Here is a 26,189-nt window from a genome sequence, read left to right as displayed (position 1 = left end):
AGACATGGCCGTCCACCTAAACTGACAGGCTGGGCAAGGAGAGCATTAGGCCCCTTTCACACTGATGCGTATTTCAGGCATTTTAGCGCTTAAAATAGAGCATAAATATCGCCTGAAATAATCCTGCCCCAGCATTTTCAATGTGAAAACCCGAGGGCTTTCACACTGAGGCGATGCGCTGGCGGGAGGAAAAAAAATCTCCTGCAAACAGCATCTTTGGAGCGGTATAGGAGCGGGGTGTTTACCGCTGCTATACCACTCCTTCCCATTGAAATCAATGGGAAACCGCAGTAAGACTGCCGGCAATGTGCCGCTGCGTTAAAACCGCACCGCTAGCGGCCAAATATTGCGATAAATATGACGGTATAGCGGCACTAAAAATCGCGCCGATATACCACCACCGCACCTCTCCTACCCAGTGTGAAAGGCTTACCTGGGGAAAAACGAAAACCGCGCTACTACACAGAAAATCCGAAGGCAGCAGCTAGCGTGCGATACACACAATAGACAATAGGAAAACAAAAAAGCCGCGCCAAGGCTTACCTGTAGGTTAAAGTGGTAGTACAGAGTATACTACCACTTTAAGCAGGGGCAGGGAAGCTGGTCAGAGTTGATGGGAAGATGGATGGAGCCAAATACAGGGCATTCTTAGAAAAAAACTAGTTAGAGTCTGCAAAAGACTTGAGACTGGGGCGGAGGTTCACCTTCCAGCAGGACAACGACCTTAAACATACAGCCAGAGCTACAATGGGATGGTTTAGATCAAAGCATATTTATGTGTTAGAATGGCCCAGTAAAAGTCCAGACCTAAATCCAATCGAGAATCTGTGGCAAGACTTAAAAGTTGCTGTTTACAGACACTCGCCAATCACTCTGACAGAGCTTGAGCTATTTTGCAAAGAAGAATGAGCAGAAATGTCACTCTCTAGATGTGCAGAGGTGGTAGAGACATCCCTAAAAGACTTGCAGCTGTAAGGCTGGGTTCACACTACTACACTACTTTCATCCTACTTTGCTCTGTGTTCAATGTTTCCCTATGAGAGCGTCTTGTAGCATCCTACACAAGTCGGTCCGACTTTGAAAATGCTCCCTGTACTACTTTTGGTCCTACATTGATCCTACTTCAGGCCCATTGAATATCATTGAAGTCGGACCAAAGTAGTATCCTGTACATGAAAGTAGGATGGATGTAGGACCAATGTAGGATAAATGTAGGACCAATGTAGCAGAGAAAAGTAGGATGAAAGTAGTGTAGTAGTGTGAACCCAGCCTAATGCAGTGAAAGGAGGTTCTACAAAGTATTGACTAAATAAAAATGCGCGACACACTTTTTGGATATTTATTTGTAAAAATAAAAATTGATAACCATTTATCATTTTCCTCTTCCTGTTCACAATTATATGCCACTTTGTGTTGGTCTATCACATAAAATCCCAATAAAATAAATGTATGTTTTTGGTTGTAACATGACAAAATGTTGAAATGGTTTAGTGACAAGATCTAAAGCAGTAAGCATAAAAAAAAAAATCACTTTTGTAAGTATTTTTTATATACTACTTTTGCAGGTATATTTTATATATGTTGTTTTTCCAGTACAACTCCAATTACAGTAGTAATAAAATTCAAATTACAAATCCTGTAGGGGAATTTGCAGTGTGCAATGGAATTTAAAATTTGCAGGGACTTTTACCTTATTTTAGTGAAAACAATATTTTTGCTTGCACATGACTGATGAATGATGGAAGTCAGCAGAATGTCAGCTCATTTTCTAATCTTAGAGAACATTCCCTTGCAAACTAAACAGCCTATTTGCCTTTAGAAAATAATTCCCAATATTGTGGTATAGCAAAAAACAGACCAAATAAAAAAAAAAACACAGTAGCAAATGTTTCTTGAAGCAATACAGCTTCCTTCAGCAGTGCTGGATGCCTCCTCCATCCTCTGAGGTTCCAACCCTGGCCCCTACGTCACTATAGATCACAGTAGTGGTGAAGAAACCAATGAGTGGGTACACAGGCATTCAACACTCCTAGAAGCGTTGACTAATGAAGAATAGACAGAGGATTCAATAGATTGAAAATTAGAGACACGGGCTAGAGAAGTAAGTTTAAAAACTCAGTGTTGTCTTGGATGAATCAGAGGTTTTCTCTTTGTCCTAATCCAGCACCAATAACCTCTACTTCTTCTCCAGAGCCAAGGGACAACTTCTGTTTCATCCAAGATGTACCGCTGGGGTCTCTGCTGGACCTGCAGCATGTCTGCGCATCCAGAAGGGCCATGATATCATCCTGACCTAGGCCAGGATTTAGGAACTTAGAAAAGTTATTAAATATTTTTTTCTTATTAACCAATGCGTAAAAGGGAGGAGGGAAGAGGCAGGGGAGAACTTACAAAAAATATGTAAAGTTTTGTTTTTAGTACGTCTGTAAGGGACAGGCTGCATGCACATTCTTTCCAGCTTTTGTGAAATGGTAAAAATGGCCACCTTATGTTGAGAACTTTGTAAGCAAAATGCCTTTTCCACACCCTCGTCATACTTGCATCATTTTATAGAGGAAAGGCCATTCAATCATCATAAAGACATGCTTGCATGTGTATTACTGCCGTCACCATCAACGGTACGAGAAAACCACAATGGTTACAACAGATTTTAAGGGTGTAGAAATTTTGTACCAACATTGTTACATTCACCTGGCAGTACATTTGATACAACTTTCACATTGCTGTCTTATATATTGATTACTGTATATCTGATATCATATACAGATCTATAGATTCTACCTCCAGTAGTTATCTGTATGTCATTTTGGTACAGTTAGCACATCTACTAAATGACAGCTGAAATTTGCCCATACTTGGCTCCATTTTTGAATATTCATTAAAAATTCTGAAAAGTCAGAGCATTTGAATATGTCAGTTTACAAATTTCATTTAAAAACCTTAATCAATTTTTGTTTGATTGCCTTACCAATGTTAAATTGTAATCTTTACAATAGTATACAACTAGCTCTTTAGGGTTGTAGATCGTGCTGGAATGACTCACTCTGTTAAGGGTCTATGAGTGGGTAATAGTGAGGGCGGGTTGGAAGATTTCTCTTCCAATGATTTCGGAACAACTTGACTGAAGGGTGGCGGTAAGCCCTTTTTTGGGGGCTTGGGTTGCTACCTCTGGGTACTGCCTTGGGGTCATTTCCACATATACTTGTAAGGGTAGGTAAAAGGAGCACCCGATATCCAATGAGAAGCAAAGTGAAAGGTTAATTTGTAATTGCTTAATTAAACATAGCAACAAATAAATGAAAATGTCCAAATTGGGCCCAAAGTATCAATATTTTGTGTGGCCATCATTATTTTCCAGCACTGTCTTAACCCTCTTGGGCATGAAGTTCACATTTGACATTTTCACTTAGGGGTGTAATGACTTCTGTTGTCAGCGGTTTAGACATTAATGGCTGTTTGTTGAGTTATTTTGAGGGGACAGCAAATTTACACCGTTGTACTAGCTGTACACTCACTACTTTACATTGTAGCAAAGTGTAATTTCTTCAGTGTTGTCACATGAAAAGATATAATAAAATATTTTAAAAAATGTGAGGGGTGTACTCACTTTTGTGAGATAGTGAATAAATGTATATATATATATATATATATATATATATATATATATATATATAAATATATATATATATATATATAAATATGTAAATACATTTCTATATGCTTTAATGTTTGTCTGATAGCCCTGAAGAAGGCAGTCTCGCTTGCTACTTTCATTAAATGATTACAAATTCACCTTTCACTTTGCTTCTCATTGGATATCAGGTTGCTCCTTTTACCTACCCTTACAAATAGTATACAAATGGAATACAAAAAAAAAAATCCTGGCTGAGGACAACAATAATGCTGCATACACACGATCGGATCTCTGATGGAATAAAATCCGATGGATTTTTTTCGTCGGATATCCGATGAAGCTGACTTTCATCAGTCTTGCATACACACTATGAGGCTAAATTCCAACCATGCCAAAACGCGGTGACGTAAAACACTACGACGAGTTCAATGCTTCCGAGCATGCGTCGAATTGATTCTAAACATGCCAGGATTTTACTTCGATGGAGTTCCACACAGGCGATTGGAATTTCCTATAGTTTTTTTATCCATAGGAAAAATTTAAAACATGTTCTATTTTTTTACACCGATGGAAAAAAGACCGATGGGGCCTTTTTTTTCAAACACAATCAGTTTGTCCGATGAGAACAGTCCATCTGCCTTTTTTCATTGGAAAAAACGATCGTGTGTACACGGCTTAAGAGTTAGAATTTACTTTGATCAGATAAGAAACATTTTCTATCCTGAGCCTTCAAATTTTCTTGTCACTATGGTTGAAAATGATTGTTGATTTTTCCTCACTATTAGAAAACCAATCAAATGTTCAAAAAAAAACATTTTTTTTTGCATGAAATTCTACTGCTGTGTGGCTAGCTTTATCACATAATACCATAATTCAATCATGCTATACAGGGCCCACAGGCTTGCACTGTGGAAAGGAACAGTAAAGTGCAATCACTGTGTAACACTGCAAAATGGAAAATATGTCTGCCCCATTTACATATATTTATAGATGACTCAAGCACATAAGGTTTTTAAAACATCAAAAACTTTTAAACTCAACATATAACCTTTAAATACTAAGTTAGTTGTTTTGAAAGAAAAAAAAAGTGCTGACAAAAGCAAACAAATTCCAAGCTTCTGGAATAAGTTAAAAAGGGAAAATAAACATTTGGAATGGGTAACATCGCTGCTTCCTCCATTTGAAAATAAGCAATGCAATCCTTTACACTAACAAATGCTAACAAAAGTTAGGATATAAACAATTTTTGTATTTCAACAATACATTCAATTATACAGACCAACACATCAGACCTAAAAAAAGGGGCAATTGTAAGGGAAAGGTAGTGCTGGGTCCAAAAGAGGTACTGCCCCACAAAACCACTGGACGCTGTTCTCTAAGAATCAGGACACCCAGAAATACTATTTTAGTTATAGGAGGAGACTAGTGCCTACATTTCATTTTGAAATCTTATACGTCTTGGATACTACAAGAAGTTTTCCCCATCATAATTCCTGACTCTGTTCCTGTCCACCTGGTAATGCTGGGACCCATGACTGGCAGGTGTGCAGTCCCCAAAAAACATCAGAAAGTTTCAGGTGGTTTAAAGTGGAATTCCAGTTCATTTTAAAATGTGCCCTTTATTTCTTAGAAAAATATAATAAACGTTTTATAACTTAGCTTAGGGAAATGACTCTGCTATCAATGTCCAGATATGCCCACCAGCCACCTTTACAGTTGAAAAAAAGGGGGGGGATTTGGTCATGTGACAGACAATAAGTGGCATAAAAAAGAAAATATATTTTGGAGCTTAAGCCTAGGTTCACACTGCTGCAAATTCAAAATCGCGGTAAAATGCGCGATTTTGCGGCCGCGATTTTGCCGCGATTTCGGCCGCAATTTAATGTAAATCGCGGCCCGAAATCGCAAAAAGTAGTACAGGAACTACTTTTTGAAATCGCAGATGCGGGGTCGCACTGATTAGGACAGTGCCATTGCCGACAATTGCCGCCGATTTGAGATGCGATTTGACATGTCAAATCGCATCTCAAATCGTTCCAAATCGTACCCAGTGTGAACCAGGGCTAAAGTTACTTTTGTTTACATGAATGATTGTGGGGGAGCGTTCCTTACACTTTAACTTTCCAACACCTACCAAAGTTTTTGGTGGACTTCTCCTTTGAGCAGACCAGGCCAGGATCTCCCTTAAAATGCAATTTTGCTGGTGATTATAATTTTTTTGAACAAAGATTGTTCTTCAGGAGCTATTTAGAGTCCATCCAAGATATCTGATTTAAAGCCCCGATGAAAAGTGATATCTCAAACCCGAAGCATATTGACTACTGTTGTTCTGTTTTTAACATTATAAGATTTTGACCATTTGGTGCTTTGCCCTTTGAATTTACATCAACTTCTAAGCAATCACTGGTTATACTATATAAATACCTATGATACGTATTCAGAAAGACACTTGGCATATGACAGACACACAACTTTGTTCCACTAGGTCTAAAGCAATATCAGCTCATCATGTTGTGTCTAGTGACTCTGCCCTTCCTTTTTCTGGTGTCTTCTACTTCTGCTGTTATAAGTGGCACCACTAGGATGTACACCTGGCTCTGATATTTACTAACTATAATTTTACCAATGAAAAATCCAGCCTTTAATAAGGGGCCACATATTTTGAAATATGTATCTTTGAATATCAAATACATTTATTTCATTTTTTGAATGATCAGTGTTTCATTTGAGTTTAAATTCTGCACACATGCATTTCTGCTCATGACAAGTGTGTTATGGGGATTCAAAAGGTTCACCTTCATCAGGGCCTAAAGATCAACCAGTATCTGAAGCAATCATACTAACCACCCCTCAGTATCCCTCTAATTTTATCAGTCGACTTTGTTCAACAGTACTAAGCCCTGATGAAAGGAGACCCTTTGAACCCTCCAAAAAACGTTGGTCTTTTATGATATAGGGGTTTCAAGCAAAGAGCTCTCCTTTGGCCACAACTTATGGAAGAGCTGCCAAAGAGGAACTGCTTTATAGTGTTTAGGGCCTACGAGAACACCCCTGCTTTAGGAGATCCATCAGCAATAAATAAACAAAAAGTGTTGCTAATGCTTTTCCACTCTATCAAAAACTAATATTAAAAGCTTTGGGTTGAGATACACTTTTGATATTCACTTGTTTTATTGCAAAACATGTATTTTGTGTTTTGGTGTATTAGCAGTTTTTATTATACAAGGTTCCTGGACCCCATTCTTCATCTCACAGGAGGTAAAGGAGGAGGAGAACGGAGGTCTCCAAGAGACCCCCAAGAGAAAAAAATGCAACTGAAAAGAGCCAACAATGAATCTGCTAATCATCAAATTTACACTTGACAGGTTAATGTAATACCAGATTCAGAGAAAAATTAATTCCAGATATCCAAATCACAAAAAAACACACACAGGAACTGAATAATGTAGCTACTTTCAGGGAGTTCACATAAGGCTGACAACCAGTTAGAGTCTCCCATTCCATCCAAATGTGATATTTTATTTGTAGATGACATCTAATTCCCGACTCTCTTCCTGTCCTCCTGGGAGTTTTGAGTGTTCCCACCCACCGTTTTGTGTTTTGGCTCCTCCTGTTGCATTCACAATATTATAAAGTAAATTACAAAACCCTCAGGAGAGTCGGAGCCCCCTCATAATGACCACAGCTGGTGTGCAGACCCAGGAAATTAATGACATCACAATGTACGTTCTGTACATTTCCACGTTACCGCAACATGCATTTGTGTACAAGCCCTAAAGGTTTGTAGTTGCTTTTAACACTGCTAATCAAGAAAAAAAAATATGGAGGCGTATGTACAAAAAGTGTTCTAACAATAAGCTTCCAACAGTGATGTCTGCAGTGATGAGTTGATAATCTAACAAGGACCCTCATTGGTTACTATGTCAATAAGAAATGTTCTTGTTAGCACACTATTTGTACAAAAGCTCGTAGAGGATTATTTAATGCCTGTTAAGGCCAGAGCAAATTTTTTCTCTTGTATAGAGTGTGGATTGAGCTGTGGGACAATTTCTCTGTACACTCTGTGTGGCGGCTGTTCACTTGTCAGCCAATAACAGTTAAGCACAGTTACTGCACCTGCCTGCCAGGGTAACCCGGAGCCCCTGCATTGCCATCTGTGCCAGGAAGTCCCTGAAAAACAAGAACACAAAATTAAAGATAATAAGCAACAATAAATGTCCTTGTATAAATGTGGAAACAAGCAACAAAAAACAAAAAAATTATAATAGAAGTTTTTACTTTAAGTGTAATGTTACTTTAAAGCTGAAGTTTAATCTGACTTATATTTTGCTTTTGCTGGTTCCTTCATTCCACAATTCATCAACATACTACTTACATTTTTAAATAAAACCTTTGGTCTTGTTCTGACCTTAATATGGTCTTGATCCTCTGCCATCCATCCAAGCCTTGAGGCCTGTCTAGATGGGCTTGTGGTTTCTTCAAGCAGGTTTTGCATTGACATACAATTCTATCAGAATGCAAAACCTTCAGGAAGCAGGTCAAATGCACAAATCAATAAATTCTGAATGATTTTAGCGTCTCAAACTGATTTCAAGCTGATGCCATGAACCAAGTTCATGGCCTATCGCCACCTGGTTAAACTGCTAAGACTGGGTTCAGACTTTCTGCGGGGCTGGGGTCACCGCAGGGGGTCCACGTTCACTGTTTCTGGAGAGAATCGGGTCCAAAATTTTGTGTGAATTCGCACCTGAAGCGAAGCCAAAGACACACAGGACCTTTTTCCAGTGCCCTCCGTGGCCGCCCCAGAGCTGTGTGATCCAGCTCCATTGAGAGCTGGTCACACTCTCTTGTCATGCAAATTGGATGCGGAGAAACCTGCATCCAATTCACATCAGTGTGAACAGAGCCTAACTACTCAGATTCCACTGATCTACAAATGAAGTCTGACCATTACATGCCATGACTTTATTTAATATGCTCAGTTTAATGTGGGACTGAAAATAAGGCCATGTACAGGGTTTACCAAGTGAATTAGAAAATATGTCTGTGCTAGTTCTGTATCTAGTTAAGGATATCACACTTTTTTTCAAAGAAAAGGGAGACCATCTACTCAAAGCAGGTGTATAAATTCCAAACTGTCCAAGTGCGATAGGATCAAGTATGCAGCAACAATAATCGGTCATCAGACATTTTTTTAATTTTCTTTGAGCTTCACAAATAAACATTTTTTTCCAATATATTCATTCTTTTAAAATATCCAGGGACACCAAGCAATTTTGCAAATATTGGCCAGGATTCACATACCTGGGCGCATAGTTATGCCAACGTAGCGTATCGAATATACACTACGCCAACGTAGTGTAGAGCGGCGAGCACAGTATTCACAAAGCACTTGCTCCCAACGTTGCGCCAGCGTAGCGTAAATCCGTCGGCGTAAGCCGGTCTAATTCAAAGTAGGTGGAAGTGGGCGTGATCCATTTAAATGAACCGTGACCCCATGCAAATGATAGGCCGAACAAACAGCGCATGCGCCGTCCCGTGGACGCTTCCCAGTGCGCATGCTCAGAATCACGTCGGACCGAACGCCTAAGATACGTCGAATCACTGAACGTAACCTACGCCCAGCCTTATTCACGTAGTACTATGTAAACAACGTAAAATACAACGGCTGTTACGTGGTCCATACCTTTGCATGGGTTGCGCCTCCTATATGTGGAATAACTTTACGCCGGATGTACGCCTTACGTAAACGGCATATATTACTGCGACGGGCGCAAGTACGTTCGTGAATCGGCGTATCTCAGTCATTTGCATATTCAACGCGTAAATCAATGGAAGCGCCCCTTGCAGTCAGCGTAAATATGCGCCCAGGATACAACGGCGTAGGAAACTTACGTCGGTCGGATGAAGCCAAATATCAGGCGTCTCTTGCATTAAGAGTCAGGCGCATAGATACGACGGCGCATCTGTGCACTTACGCAGCGTATCTAGAGATACGTCGGCGTAAGTGCTACGAGAATCCGGCCCATAGTCTTTTATTTCTGACTTTCTTTGCACTTTTAGAGCTGTCGTTAAGCCTTGTCAATGTCAACATGGCTCTATTTACATTCAGCCTGTCTGTGTTTGCAATATAACTGCAAAAAGGAGTAAGGACAAGAAAGGAATCTGATCTACATGCTTATTGATTCTGTGTCTAAAAGTATTACTAAACCAACAACAGTAAAATCTGTCCTTCTCCTCTCCTTCAACTGCCCCCTAATAATTTCCTGATAGCACACAGTCTATGGAGTCAGACTGCACATGCTCAGTTTGGTGTGTATTGCTAGAGAGGTTTGTTTTTTTCTTGGGAGAGTGCATGCGATCAGCACATGGCCAATCAGCACTGTCCATATAGAGAATCAGGAGTCTTGCAGTCTCATAGGACAGTCAGAAAACTCATACAAGCTTTAACCAGTGCTTGGCTGGGCACTGATATAAGTCACAGGACTGCTCTAACTACTAATGAGAAAAGGTATTTAGCAGTTTATATTTATTAACATAATTGCATTTCCATGTTCTGTGTACTGTGGGAGACCAGATATAGTGAATGCAGGGTCCTGGGTCTAGTAACACTTTAACTTCCAGGAGCCTTAAATATATATTTTAATGGTGCAGTGCACTGATGTAATCACTGGATATCACAAATTGTTTGAAGAAGTCATGACCTTGCCCATTACATGTGATTCCAGAAGGTTAATTGTGGAAAGTAATATGCAAATTCAAGTGGTCCAATGATGTCTTCCTTGATCTCAGTCATGACCTACAGACATTCACTATTCAAATAGGTGAGCTGAACGCAAACAAAGCAATGTTTATATTGTTATCAATGGATACAGTATATAATAAAAGTGTAAATGTGTATAGTACAGTTATCCTTTAAGTATTAGAGCTGATCTTAGCACATTCTGATGAGGCCTGGTGTTCTTCACATGCCCAAGCTGCATTTTACGGGGCTGCTCACTAGCAATTTCCAAATGCCCAGTTGACTTTTACTTTCAACAGCCGATAGGTGCGATAAATCCCCCCTCTCATACATGAACACGAGGCAGGGAAGCATATGTAACATTATGAATCTGGCGGCATGGTGATGTGTATAATGTTCTGTTAGACTTGGCATCTCTCTAACTTCCAAAGACACTGCCAAGCCACAGCTAATGTGGTTGATTTAATAAGTGCACAGCAGACATGTAAATGGAAAATGAAACACCAAAGCGACAAGCTACTGTTACACAGGATCTCCGGTGAAATGTGCAGTCCATAGGGACGTCTGTATTTTTCTAATATGTGCTGCCATGTTTACTGGGAGACATAAAAATACAGGAGCCTAATGTAAACCCGCAGTATTAATTGGCAGAATGGCAGAAATGATGGAAAATCAGCAAATATGTTAAGGGTTTTGGGTAATGTAAGTGATGCATGTAACCACTCATTTCATGATGTTTTCAAAAATAATAATATACTTTTCCAGCTTAACCTAATGGTCTGTGAATACTCCCCAGAATGCTCTGGGTAGCGTTTCAGGTACGTGTATACAAGTACTTTGTGTGCTCGTGTTAACAAACTCAGTCTTTTGCATTAAGGAAAAACCAAACCTTTGCCCATATAAAAGTAAAATATACAGGTTCTCTTTACAGGATGTAAATTAAGTGCCCTTTGGTGGGCAAGAGAGGAGTATCAAATGTTCCTCCTATACCTGAAAGCACTGAGTATTTCTCGTAGCTTAGCAGACAGTTTGGGGGGATAGTTGAAGGTAAGTAAAGGATGGTTATTTTGGCTGCTATTGTATCTTTGTTGGTTTGCCTAGTAAACCCAGTTTCAGGTTTGTTTCATTTTGAATTAAATTACCAAATACAACAGAAGAATCGGAAGAAAACATTAATAAAATAAACAAAAAATCATTTGTTTCATTCGAATGTTTGAAGCATCCAAATGAAACAAATGACTCAAATTCATTCAATAATAAGGGGTAGCCTCTTGGCCACTGCATCCTTAACAAATATGACTCATCTGCTGTCAGAAACAAATCAATGCCGGTAATTGGAAAGTGTTTTAAAAGAACAGCGTACCCTCAATCTATAAATGCGCTTTAGGTCTGGCATGGATTTTAAGGGGAACCCCACACCAAAATGTTTTTAAAAAACGGCGTGGGGTCCCCCCAAGATCTATACCAGACCCTTACCTGAGCATGCACCCAACAGGTCAGAAAAGGGGGAACAAGCGAGTGCTGGTTGTTGGGATCTGCAGGCGGGGGGCTTATTGGAATCTGGATGCCCACCTTTAACAATGAACCCCCAGATCCCCACCCCCCCCATGTGAATGAATATGGGGTACATTGTACCCCAACTTATTCAAACAGCGTCAAAAATGAATAAAAACACAGAGACCATTTTTGACAAGTCTTTTAATAAAAAACCCAAAGTAAATCCAGCGTCAATAACGATGAATGCTGTCGATAAAGAAATAAATCAGCGCCTGTCTCTTTTCTTCCCAGCGTATGATGACAGGTGACCCTGCCCCTTTGTTTATTTACTGTCGCCACTGGGAACCGGTGCCTAAGTAACCTTTTTAAATTGCCTGCATGGGCAAGTTAAATTGTCACTTTAAGGGCTGATTCACACCGGATGCAGTCCAGCGTGTTTTTAATCTGCATAAAAAATGCATGCACAGTGTTAGTTCACACTAGTGCAGTCAGTTCCAGTGCAGCCAACAAAAGTAAAACCTGCTGTATGTTTTCTGTACAGACTGCCCCAAAAATGCTTCAGAACACCCTGGAAGAAGGAAGACGTGGATGGATGTCATTCAACCCGTAAAGAAAACAGAGACATGGGGGAAGAATGATACATTTAATCTGATTGGCGCAAGGTAAGTATATAACAGAATACATAACTTTAACTAACAGCGTGCCATTTGCCTTCAACTGGCTAATAAATCACTGAGGCGGGAGTTGGCCTTAATATTTATTCTTAAAATGTAAGGTTATTATGTCTTTTTAGTTTTTTGTCGGTGTGTTGGGGACACCTATGGGGCTTTACATTGTTTACTTTTGGACTAGGTCAGTGTTAATGATCAGCATGACTGGTTTTATAAGGACATCTCATTCCCAATGGGCTGTTGGTCAGATCCGTAACCCATTCAGAGCATTAATAAGTACCTTGGCGCTAATTTATTTTATCAACATAAAAAATGAGACAGAGCACTCCAGGCTATGAGCAGCTGCTTGCCAAATCATTTTAATAACGTCTGCCTTGATATTAATTTAAGCACACCTCGACTTGTTATAGCACATACTGGAAGATATTGCTAAAAGCGCTTTTGATAAAAACATACATTTTTCAATAAGAGATTAGAATTGTGTCGATGTCTCAATATTTATGGACCTGACTGTATATATACATATATATACATATATATATATATATATATATATATATATATATATATATATATATATAAAATAACTAAGTTTAAAGAATCAGGGATTCATGCAAGAAATACAGGGAATTTCTCAAATATCCAGGTAGGTACAAGTATTATTGTCTCACAGCCATTCCCATCCTGCAACTGATCATTTACTGCAAGGGATAAGGTGTGTCAGTGTGTCATTTTTGTTACCCGTTTCTGGATTCGTTCTATCTTATCAATATCTTTTTGTAAGTGAGGTCTCATGAACTGAACACGGTATTCTAAATAAGGTCTTACTAAAGATCTAAATAGAGGAATCAGAACCTCCTTCCTCCTGCTGGAGATCCCTCTAGTGATATAAAGATCTATATAGGGGAATCAGAACCCCCTTCCTCCTGCTGGTGATCCCTCTAGTGATATAAAGATCAATATATGGGATTTAGAACATCCTTCCTCTTGCTAGTGATCCCTCTAGTGATATAAAGATCAATATAGGGGGATCAGAACCTCCTTCCTTCTGCTGGTGATATTTCTAGTAGTATAAAGATCTATATAGAGGAATCAGGACCACCTTCTGCCTGCTGGTGATCCTTCTAGTGATATAAAGATCTATATACGGGAATCAGAACCTCCTTCCTCCTGCTGGTGATCCCTCTAGTGCTTTTCCCACTGCCTGGTCATACTGTTTGCTCATTTTGCAATTTTCTGAAATATGTACCCCCAAATCTTTTTCTTCTGAAGTGGTGGCTAACACTGTACCCCTAATGTTGTATTTATTCTCTCAAGTGATTATTTTTCCGTAAGGCCTAGTACACACGAGAGGATTTATCCGCGGATACGGTCCAACACGAGAGGATTTCCACGTATTTGGATCCGATGGAGTGTACTCACCATCGGATCGAAATCCGCGCCGAAATCCCCTCGCGATGACGTGTCGCGCCGTCGCCGCGATGATGACGCGGCGACGTGCGCGACGCTGTCATAAAAGGAATTCCACGCATGCGTCGAATCATTACGACGCATGCGGGGGATCCCTTCGGACGGATCGATCCGGTGAGTCTGTACAGACCACCGGATCGATCCGCTGGTTCCGATTCCAGCGGATAGATTTGTAGACATGTCTACAAATTTTTATCTGCTGGAATTCGGAAATATCCGCTGGAATGTACACACCATAGAATCTATCCGCTGAAACCGATCCGCTGAGATTTTTCAGCGGATGGATTCTATCGTGTGTACGGGGCCTCAGTGCATTATTTTACATATAGAAACATTGAACTGTAGTTACCACTCCTTTGACCAATCTTCCAACAATGCCAAATCATGTTCCAAGTTACAGACACCTCCAGGGATAGCAACCTTATTACACACCTTTGTATCATCAGCAAAAAGACATACCCTGCCCAACAAACCTTTAGTTATATCACTTACATAGAGATTAAACAGAACAGGACCTGGTACAGAGCCTTGTGGTACACCACTAGTGACTGGTCTCTGTTCTGAGTGAACCCAAATTACAACCACACTCTGGTATCTATCTTTTAGCCAACTGCATATCCACTGAATGGGGTTCACTCAGACAGAGATCACTCACTAGTCGTGTATCACTTCTACATTTCTTATCAAATAATTTAATATATACAAAAAAAGTTAATATCATCAAAACTATAACTAAGATCTAATAGAGATCTAATGGAGGTGTTCCATGGCCAGGCTATATCTTCCTACTTCTGCAGCATGCTTTGGGACTGGACAGGCCTCTCCTCAGCCTGCACTCTCACCAGTCAGTAGTGTTGAGCAGAATATGCCATATTCGATTTCGCGATATATCTCGAATATATATTCGAATATTCGAGATATATTCGCTAAATTCGAATATTCGTGATATTTTATCGAAATTAAATGATTGCGATTTTTCGCTATTGCGAATGCGAAAATAATTGCGATTTTTTGATAACTGCGGTAGGAGCACTCTGATTGGCTCAGAATATTCGTGATATTTTATCGAAATATCGCAACATGCGAATGCGATATTTATTGCGCAATTTCGAGAAACGCTGGAGGAGCGCTCTGATTGGCTCAGAATATTCGTGATATTTTATCGAAATATCGCAACATGCGAATGCGATATTTATTGCGCAATTTCGAGAAATGCTGGAGGAGCGCTCTGATTGGCTCAGAATATTCGTGATATTTTACAATACAAAATAATTGCGAATATTCGGCAAATGCGGAAGGAGCACTCTGATTGGCTCAGAATATTCTTGATATTTTACAATACAAAATAATTGCGAATATTCGGCAAATGCAGAAGGAGCACTCTGATTGGCTCAGAATATTCTTGATATTTTACAATACAAAATAATTGCGAATATTCGGCAAATGCGGAAGGAGCACTCTGATTGGCTCAGAATATTCGTGATATTTTACAATACAAAATAAAAAGTGTTTTGCATTGGTGGTGATTCTTTACTCTATCCATCTGTCACAGCCATTTGTCAATCAAACACCTTGAAGATTGAACACGTTCATGCTGCATGCTTTGGACTTTTTTTCACTTCACATATCAAAGACATTTTTATGAAAGATTATTTTTCTATTATTGGGACTATATTTCTTTATATATTTGTTTCACTGTGTATTTCACAAGTTATTTGCGCTTGCTTATTTTATAATTTGCCCACATGTCTTGTCACTAGACATATTTTTTATTCTTGTAGAGCGACTCCATTTTCTGTCTTGTATTAATTTATGTTGTATAACATTTTTGAGTTGCTGCTGTATTCTCCCCTTTTTTAAGGTATGCGCAATTTTTTCCTTCTTACAAAAAATAATAATATCAAACATACAAATATTCATAACATACACATACACAAAGCCCCCCCCTTTTGCATCAGAGACAATCAGAGTTCTCCTACCACAGTTATCGAAAATTCGCAATCATTTTCGCATGCGCAATAGCGAAAAATCGCAATTTTTTTTTTTCAATTTGGCAACATAAAAGGATCGCCTCAGCTTAGCTACTCGGCCCAGGGTCTCTAATCATACCAGCAATGCTTTTAGACGTCGATAGGATGTGATCTGTTTTAAAAATCAAATTGAAAAAATGCGAATATTCGGAATTGCGAATATTCACAGCGAAATTCGAAATATAGCGCGATTTCTCGAATATGCTATATTCGAGTCGAATATTCGCAATGCGAATATTCGTGAGCAACACTACCAGTCAGCAGAATCCAACTCATCAGACCTTGAAAGTCTGAGCAGGGACCCTTAAAGGAGTTGTAAAGTCAGAAGGTTTTTTACTTAATGCATTCTATGCATTAAGATAAAAAGTCTTCTGTGTGCAGCAGCCCCCCTCAGTCCCCCTAACACTTACCTGAGCCCCATATCTGTCCAGCAATGTACACAAGTGTCTCAGCCGCCCGGGACTCTCTCTCCTAATTGGTTGAGACACAGCAGTGGCATCATTGGCTCCCGCTGCTGTCAATGAAAGTCAGTTAGCCAAACAAGCGAGAGAGGGGGCGGGGGCAGAACCGCAGCTCCGTGTCTGAATAGACACACAGTGCTGCAGTTCAGCTTGGGTGCCCCCATAGCAAGCTGCTTGCTGTGGGGGCACGCAACAGGAGGGAGGGGCTGGGAGCACAGAATAGGGACCTGAAAAGAGGAGGATCGGGGCTGCTCTGTGAAAATCCACTGCAACAGAGCAGGTAAATAGAACATGTTATTTTTATAGAAAAAAAAAAAACAAGTGTTAACAATCACTTCAAGCATTTATCATCAGTAACCGATCGAACAGAGGATAACATTAAAACCTACCTTCTCTCCCGGTAGGCCTAGTGGTCCAGGATAACCTTTAGGGCCCTGTGGAACAAAACCATTGTTAGTGCACAGGCATTCACTCCAGCATCAGCTTCACATCATTGTTTTACAGATTTACTAATAGTGACAATGGTAGACCATGATTGCACAATGTGGGTCAGCGAAGCCACTTGTAATCACTACAAGTGGTACATGTGACAGGGTGGCAATGCAGCAGTGCAACTGAGATAGTTGTTACCCAATAACGGGAATTTATGCTACATATGCACTTTCTTTTGCATTAGGGCTGTAGTTTTCATAACTAGCAAGTTATAAATAGTGATTGTAAATACAAACAGAAACGCATTTTGACTCTAAAAGATGTATATAACCAGCTCCTTGTTATTCTTTGAAGGTCATGTTGGGTTACCATCACCCTAAGTTATGACATTTTCAGTGTTTACAGACATGTGATGCTCTAAGGAATACCAGATATGAAAATACCCCTCCAGTGTTCAGAAGGCAACCATATTGCTCAGAATAAGGTTATATATCATTACAAAAGAGGAATAAGTTACAAATGTTGAGAAAAGTCTTGTTGAGGAAAGATGGCGGGAAGATCATCTGGTTCTCAGAGAGAATGTGATTTACAGCAATCTCTCTCTAGAAATAGTGCGTCAGTACAAACACTTGGAACAAGATAAGAGGAAACAAAAAGGGTTTAAGGGTACCTCTAAAATAACATGTTTTTGCCATTTAGATGCAGATTTTTGCTTATACTCTGTATATGATTTCCTGTTTATGTAAACAAGTGTGGACACTATTATAAATGGAAGCCCTAAGCAGGAACCATCTAATAACACCAATGTAACATTAGAGAGCAGCTGGATATGATGCATTCTGCATGTTGATGTATAAGAAAAAAAGGCCAATATTGGCTTTATGCGGCGGGGGTAGGGGGGCATGTAAGCATGTTTGCCTATAAGTGCTTATGCCCTGATTGGCTCAGAGTGCTGCTCCTCTTTCTCCCAGTCTGAGTCCTGCTGTACATGGTATAACAACAGGCTGACATGGAAGTGAAACTAAACCCACTGATTTAAATGTTTCCCAAAACAGTTCCATTCAATGCACACAAACGCAATATAATAACCAATTGTTTGGTAAAATATAAAAGATGGAGAAGCACTGGTGGACAGCGGGGGTAACCCATCCCACCACCTTTAGAAGCGATCCAGTGACTAATCAGCCACTCAGATGGTTCTTATATAAAAGCCAATCGCCTCCTGTAAAAAACAATACCAAGATGATATATTTGTAGCTGCAGGCATCATCCAAGTTTACCACTTAAAGACGCAATGTACAGTATTTCAGCCCTCAAAATTTACACTCGCCTGCTCGCAAAATGCGAGTAAATTTTGAGGGCAGGCGAGTGTGGGCTGCCTGGGAGCAGGGGGGGGCGAGCAAGGAGAGGAGAATCCCTGCTGCCGCTGCTGTTGCCGCCGTCTGGTCCCCCCCACAATATTGCAGACAACCTTTGCTGGGTAGGAGAAGAGACAAACTGCGGGGAACATGACAGCTTTCAATTCAATTGCTGCGTTCCCCGCCGTGCGCATCATATACAGCCCCTCCCCCTTGTCCGGGAAACTTTGATAGACAGATCACCCATCCGAAGGGCGATCTGTCTATCAAAGTTTCCCGGACAAAGGGGGAGGGGCTGTATATGACGCGCACGCTGGGGAACGCAGCTATTGAATTCTCTACACAATTCTCAGAGATTTCATACCATGATGTTCTGCTGGACTTCTTACACAACCAAGTAAGCCAGGTTACTCATTGGTCTCTCTGCAAAGGTCTTATATACTCCCTTGCTGAGTCAAAGCTAGAGCTCTATAATCAGCAGAGAATGCAAGATTTGCTAACTGGAAACCTGTAGCTCTGACTCACCTGGAAGGCATATTAGACCTCTACAAAATGACCACTGCTTCCACACAGTGAGCAAGGGTCCTTCTCTACAAAATTCTGGCAGGGGCAAGACCAAACAGCTGTCCAAGGATGTCAGGGAGAATATTGTAGACCTACACAAGGAATGGACTACAAGACCATCGCCAAGCAGCTTGGTGAGAGGGTGACAGCAGTTGGTGCGATTATTTGCAAATGAAAGAAACACAAAATAACTGTCAATCTTCCTCGGTCTGGGGCTCCATACAAGATCTCACCTCATGGAGTTTCAATGATCATAAAAACGGTGAGGAATCAGCCCAGAACTACACAGGAGAATCCTGTCAATGATCTCAAGGCAGCTGGGACCATAGTCACCAAGAAAACAATTGGTAACACTTTATGCCGTGAAGGACTGAAATCTTGTAGCAAGGTCCCCCTGCTCAAGAAAGCACATGCTTTGGGCAGGTTTTTCTGCTATGGAGACAGGACAACTTCACTGCATCAAAGGGAAGATGGATGGGGCCATGTACCATCAAATATTGGGTGAGAACCTCAGCCAGGACATTGAAAATAAGTCATAGATGGGTATTCCAGCATGACAATGACCCAAAACACATGGTTAAGACAACATAGGAGCGACTTTAAAAAGAAGTACATGAAGGTCCTGGAGTAGCCTAGCCAGTCTCCAGACCTTAATCCCATAGAAAATATGTGGAGAGAGCTCAAGGTTCAAATTACCAAACCTCAGCCTTTAAACCTTACTGACTTGGAGAGTATCTGCAATGAGGACACGTGCAAACCTAGCAGCCAACTACAAGGAACGTCTGACCTCTGTAATTGCCAACCAGGGTTTTGACACCATGTACTAAGTCATGTTATAAGAAGGAGTCAAATACTTATTTCACTCATAGACATGCAAATCAATTTATAACTTTTTTAAATGCGTTTTTTTGGATTTTATTGTTGTTATTCTGTCTCTTATGCCGCGTACACACGACCGTTTTTCGTGATGTGAAAAATGGGCATTAAAAATTTAGAACATGCTCTAAATTTTCGCGTTGTTTTTAACGTTGACGTTTTTAACGTCGTAAAAAATGGTCGTGTGTAGGCTTTAACGACGTGAAAATAATGCGCATGCTCAGAAGCAAGTTATGAGACGGGAGCGCTCGTTCTGGTAAAACTAGCGTTCGTAATGGAGATAGCACATTCATCACGCTGTAACAGACTGAAAATCGCGAATCGTCTCTCAAACTTTTACTAACACAAAATCAGCAAAAGCAGCCCCAAGGGTGGCGCCATCCAAATGGAACTTTCCCTTTATAGTGCCGTTGTACGTGTTGTATGTCACCGCGCTTTGATAGAGCTTTTTTTTTCACGATCGTTTGTAGGCAAGACAGGCTTAACAAGACAGGCTTTAGCTGATTCCGTGTTGGTAAAAGACGATTTGCGCTTTTTTGTCTGTTACAGCGTGATGAATGTGCTTACTCCATTATGAACAGTAGTTTTACCAGAACAAGTGCTCCCGTCTCATAACTTGCTTCTGAGCATGCGCGGGTTTTTTCGTCGTTTTAGCCCACACACGATCATTTTTTACAACCCGAAAAACGACATTGTTTAAAACAACGTTAATAAATGCAGCATGTTCGAGAAAAAATAATTGTCGTTTTTCAGAACCTGAAAAACGACGTGCAGCCCACACACAATCATTTTAAATTAAGTTTTTTAAAAACAAAGTTTTTTTCATGCTGATAAATGATCGTGTGTATGCGGCATAAGAGAGATAACAAAAATGACTGTCTTAGGCCGCGTACACACGGTCGGTCAAAACCGATGGAAACAGACTGAATGACCTTTTCATCGGTCCAAACCGGTCGACCCCGTGTGGGCCCCATCGGTCAGTTATCCTTCGGTCCAAAAATGTAGAACTTGCTTTAAAATTCAACCGATGGACGCCTAACCGATAGGTCAAAACTGATGGTTAGTACGCAAAAGCATCAGTTAAAAACCCACGCATGCTCAGAATCAAGCCGACGCATGCTTGGAAGCATTGAACTTAATTTTTCTCTGCACGTCGTTGTGTTTTACGTCACCGCGTTGGACTTGTTTTTTTTTACTGATGGTGCGTAGGCACATCAGACCATCAGTCAGCTTCATCGGATGGACTAATCGTGTGTACAGGGCTTAACACCCTTCAGTTAATGAGAAATGACTTCATAAAAACAGATGCTCAGCATATACAGCATGTCATAAACACATGGACAATAATAGCGTTTGAGGAATGATCATAAAGGGAAGTGCTATTTATAGTCAGTCCAGATTTGGATACACTAGGACAAAAAAAAAAAAATTTTTTAGACTAATATGTAATTGCCCTCAAATGTTAACACAAACACGTTCAAAAGCGATATCATGGTCAATTAACATTCCTGAACCCTGCCTTTACATGCTCTCTCTGTGTTACCTTAGCGTACTGGAAAGTGATTTGTCATGTCACCTTTAATCTTGACACTCCTACCAACAGAACAAATTATTGTATCCCACAGAAGACACACACACACGCAGTGCGGGTTATGCACAAATATCTTGCGCCTGTGCATCTACCTAAGGCAACTGATCCCATCTCATCTGAGTGATCTGTTAGAGATCAGATAGTCAAGTAGACCTTAAAGCGTAGTTTTGCAGATTTTTTTTTTTAAGTCAGCAGTTACAAATACTGTAGCTGCTGACTTTTAATATATAGACACTTACCTGTCCTGTGCGCCCGTGATGTCGGCACCCGAAGCCGATCTGTCCCTCGGCTCTCGGGTGGAGGCGCCGCCATCTTCGGTAAGGGAATCAGGTTCCCTACTACGCATGCGCAAGTCCCTGCTGTCTTCTGGGATCTGTGTGTCTCCCAGAAGACAGCGGGGGGGGGGGGGCGCTGGACGTGGCGTAGGTCGCCGTGGTGACCTATGCCCGGAAGTGGGAGCAAATACCTGGATTACACAGGTGTCTGCTCCCTCCTCCCCCCTGAAAGATGCCAAATGTGACACCGGAGGGGGGGGGGGGGAATCTGAAAAGCGGAAGTTCAATTTTTGGGTGGCACCTTAAAATGATTGCTGTTAACATATCATGGACATAATGCAGGGGTCTCAAACTGGTGGCCCTCCAGCTGTGGTGAAACTACAAGTCACATGAGGCATTGCAAGGCTGACAGTTACAAGTATGACTCCCACAGGCAAAGGCATGATGGGACTTGTAGTTTCGCAACAGCTGGATGGCCACCAGTTTGAGACCCCTGACATAATGTCTACAAATTTTAGGAAGGGAGAATATCTGCTCAGTTCAAATTAATCAGTCATGTTCTGCTGGGCACTGGAACATACACAAACAGAATGTGATAGCTGAAGAAGCCAGGCAGGAAAACTTCACTTAGCCTTTAGCACAAACTGACTATTTGTTGATAATCAGTGATTAGGGAGGTCAAACCTGGACCCTACCTTTACTCCATTGAAGCCATAGTTCCCATACACTGCAAAGATGATGGCCGAAAAAGACTGGAACTGCTGGATGGAGTTTGGAATAAATTGGCTAGGGTATTACGCTATATTTGCACTATACACCAATGGTTTCGGATGTGAATCTGACCAATGGGGTGTAAAGCAATGATTTGTGTGGCACTGTCCTGAAATCTAGAATAATCCATGAGACATGGGAATACATTTTGTTTTCCTAAGGCCCCATACACACACGATAGAATCCATCCAAAGATAAATCCCAGCAAATGGGTTTCTGCGGATAGATCCTATGGTGTGTACACGCCAGCGGATCTTTTACCGCGGATAAATCTCCCCTGGGATGGATTCCAGCAGATCGGATATTTGCTGACATGCACAACAAATCCATCTGCTGGAATCCATCCCAACGGATGGATCCGCTCGTCTGTACAGACTCACCGGATCCATCCGTCCAAAGGGATTCCCCGCACGCGTCGTAATGATTTGACGCATGCGTGGAATTCCTTATATGACAGCGTCGCGCCCGTCATAATCGCGGCGACGGCGCGACACGTCATCGCCAGAGGATTTCCGCGCGGATTTCAATGCGATGGTGTGTACACTCCATCGCATAGAAATCTGCGGAAATCTTTGAGAGGATTTATCCGTGGAAACGGTCCGCTGGACCGTATCCGCGGATAAATTCTCTCGTGTGTATGGGGCCTAAGGCTTTAAACACTTATCAGAGTCAGGGAATTTCTGATTGCTTTGCTCCCTACTTACCAATAACCGGTATGGTTATACTGTCTAAGCAGGTTGACATTAGCTACTAATTAGGTCCCCAGGTCACCGCGCATGCTGCTCCCTTCTCTGGAACTCCTTTCAGGCATTCACTATATTTTCCGCTTTAAAAACAGATTTTAAAACTCTCTCGACACCTGATATCATCAGATTTTTCAATAAGCACAATCTTATGTACAATTCAGGTTCCCATCCTTTGGCAGCTAGACATGTTTATGTTATTTTCGTTTGTTTTTTCGTTTCTGTTTCATTCGTTTTTTTTTTTTTTTTTCGGAAATTCGAGAAAATTGAAAAAAAAAGTTTTTCCATTTTATTTTTGCTTTTTTCGTAAATTCTGGAAATTCGAAAATTCGTAAATTCGGAATTCCGAATTTTCGGATTTCCGAAAAAGCAAAAAACAAATAAAACGGAAAAAACGAAATTTCCGAAAAAAAACGAATGAAACAAAAATGAAAATAAAACATATTTTCGGAAATTCAAAAAAAAATTTAATTTTAGATTTTCGAAATTTCAAATTTTAAAATTTTCGAATTTCTTAAATTCCGAATTTCAAAAATTCAGTTTTTTATCAATTTTGAATTTTGAATTTTTTTGATTTTCGAATTTTTAAATTTTCAAAATTCCGAATTTTCAAATTTTTCAATTTTCGAAATTTCGAATTTTTTATTTTTCGAATTTGTCATTTTCAAATATTCAAATTTACTTTGTCCCATAGGAGACAGAACAGTAAAAACAGTAAAAAATAACAATAATTCTTCTTTAACCGTTCAAAGGAAAAACTGGGTAATTTTGTGCTGACTAGTTGGATCGTATGCTGTAGAATTTTTGTATTGCTCCATTTATAGCCAGATTCGGTGATTATGGCTTTAGATGGGGGACCTATATGGGATTATTGAAGTCTATACATTTTATGCAATGTTTTCTTTATAATATAAAATTATTAACATTAATTAACATTTATCATTCAAAAAATGTACACTACCTGCCGACCAGCTGGTCCACGATCTCCTATCAATCCCATCGGCCCTTGATCTCCCTACAACATAGAAAGCATATTGGTGAACTTGAGTAACATGCACATATTCAACAGTGATTAATATCTACAAAATCATTGCCTAATGATAGCAACAGAGCAAAATGAATAGCCTTGACTTATAAGAGGTGGCGAGTACATAATCTGTCTGCTGTGGGATGCTGTTTGGATACACTGGATGACCTGCTGTACCTTATGATCAATTACGGGCCCCCTGACTACCTCTGATCCCTTATAGACAACGTTATACCATTACCTGGTAAAAATATGGGGGGGTCACCCCTTTGGAAAATGGAGCAATATGGGCCTGTGCTTTTGTGACAGTATCCCTGGGTAGGAATTTGGTGTTCTTCAGCCCTTCACCACCCTTGTGTGGCCCTCTTTTTGCAGATCTTGCACATTTTTGATTTTAAGAGATTGGCTTCCATTATATTGATCTCATTCACATTGTTCCTGAAGAAGATCATTTGAAACACGCTAAATCCACAAGTGGATTGTTGGATGAAAAAATGTGTGAACCCTATAATGGACCTGTGTTATATGTGATCTTAAATCTTGTGTATAATACAGTAAATGATATGCTTTTATGTAATTGTTTATGTGGTGTCATTATCAACAGCAGTGTTTCTCACACTTCCTTTAAAACTATAGACAATCTCAAGGCATCCCATTATAAAATGTAAAAAACTATTCTAATAGCTTTACACAGCAACATCCACACGTAGGATACCCGTCAGGCCCCGTACACACGACCGAGAAACTCGACGAGCAAAACACATCGTTTTTCTCGTTGAGTTCCTTGTTCTGCTATCAGAAAACTCGTCGAGCCAAATGTTCCCATGGCCCAACGAGGAAATAGAGAACATGCTCTCTATTTGGCTCGACGGGTTTCCCGACGGGTTTCTCGGCGAAAAGTGTACACACGACCGGTTTTCTCGGCAGAATACGTCTCCCATCGAGTTTCTTGCTGGATTCTGCCGAGAAAACCGGTCGTGTGTACGGGGCCTCAGAGGTGATTTATTCTTCCAAAGCAAATACACTTTTGCACACCGCAACTGACTAGTATTCCAATGTTTCTCTTCTCCCTCAATTGACACCCCAGTGCTGAGGGAGGGGGGCACAGGAGTGTCAAACAAGGATGCTGTGGAGGAAACAGACATCCGCATTATGAACTGATGATGTCATTGGTTGTTAGGATGCCAGTCTCTACAAAGTCGTAATGGTGTCCCACGATCCAGCGATGTGATCACCCCAGTCGTGTTCTCCCTGTGTCCTCCCTCGCCAGCTCCGACATCTTCACCATGGGCACCCTGCCCACTGCACATGCGTGAATGAGGGGGAAGCAGAACTTCTGCTTCTGATCACCTAAGGCGATAGAAGTGGAAGCGGGTACCTGTCAAAATCAGGTACCCCCCCTCCCTCTCCCCAAAAGCTCCATTTCCCAAACAGGAGCTGGGGAGGAGACGTTAAAGCAGAATTTACCCTTTTTGGGTGGAGCTCCGCTTTAGTGTATGTATAAAGGGATTTTTTTTTTAAATGGCATGGTGGTACGGGCTTCAGGAAAGGGGGTCACAAAAGCAGGTGTTGAGCTTTAATGGTCATCACTAGCGTATGTTTCTTTCATTGGTGCAGTCATGATTCAGTTAGATGTAGGTGCTGGGGGGTAGCAGTGTGGACCCTCTGTTTTCCCCAAACCCTATCCTTGTGACCATACAGCCCTGGTTCCTGAACTACTACTTGTAAATACTTTATTATTTGTGTGGAATGATCCTATACAACAATGGGAATAATAACAAGCAAGGGCAAAATACACACACCTAAAATGATTGGAAAGATAAAAGAAAAAAATATGTGCGTCATTACCTTGATGCCAGGTGGAGCTTGTCCAGGTGATAATCCGGGATCCCCTTTTGGACCCTGAAAAAAAAGAAGATCAAAGACTCTCCATAAATATACAAGTTAAAAGAATGGCATCTATTTTTGTTTTGTATATGTTTCCTTTCATGAAAAGACTTCTAAGAAACGCTTCTGTGGAAAAACAAGAAAGTAGCTCTTCCCACAT

The 26,189-nt window shown here is 40.6% G+C and overlaps 1 protein-coding gene across 1 annotated transcript in view; it reads right to left on the bottom strand.

Moving 5' to 3' along the window:
* The window catches only part of COL24A1 (collagen type XXIV alpha 1 chain), a 359,199-nt gene that overhangs the window by 182,076 nt on the left and 150,934 nt on the right, over positions 1–26,189 (bottom strand). The window contains exons 6-9 of the mRNA XM_040360554.1: positions 25,991–26,044; positions 24,077–24,130; positions 16,895–16,939; positions 7,751–7,804 (exon numbers count right to left, since the gene is read on the bottom strand). Of these exons, the coding sequence (XP_040216488.1) occupies positions 7,751–7,804; positions 16,895–16,939; positions 24,077–24,130; positions 25,991–26,044 (207 nt within the window). The remainder of the gene's footprint in view (positions 1–7,750; positions 7,805–16,894; positions 16,940–24,076; positions 24,131–25,990; positions 26,045–26,189) is intronic.

This window comes from Rana temporaria, chromosome 7 (assembly GCF_905171775.1).
Source record: "Rana temporaria chromosome 7, aRanTem1.1, whole genome shotgun sequence".
NCBI classification, from domain to species: Eukaryota; Metazoa; Chordata; class Amphibia; order Anura; family Ranidae; genus Rana; species Rana temporaria.
Note: the sequence above shows the minus strand (reverse complement) of the source record. Positions and strands in the feature narration are given on the sequence as shown.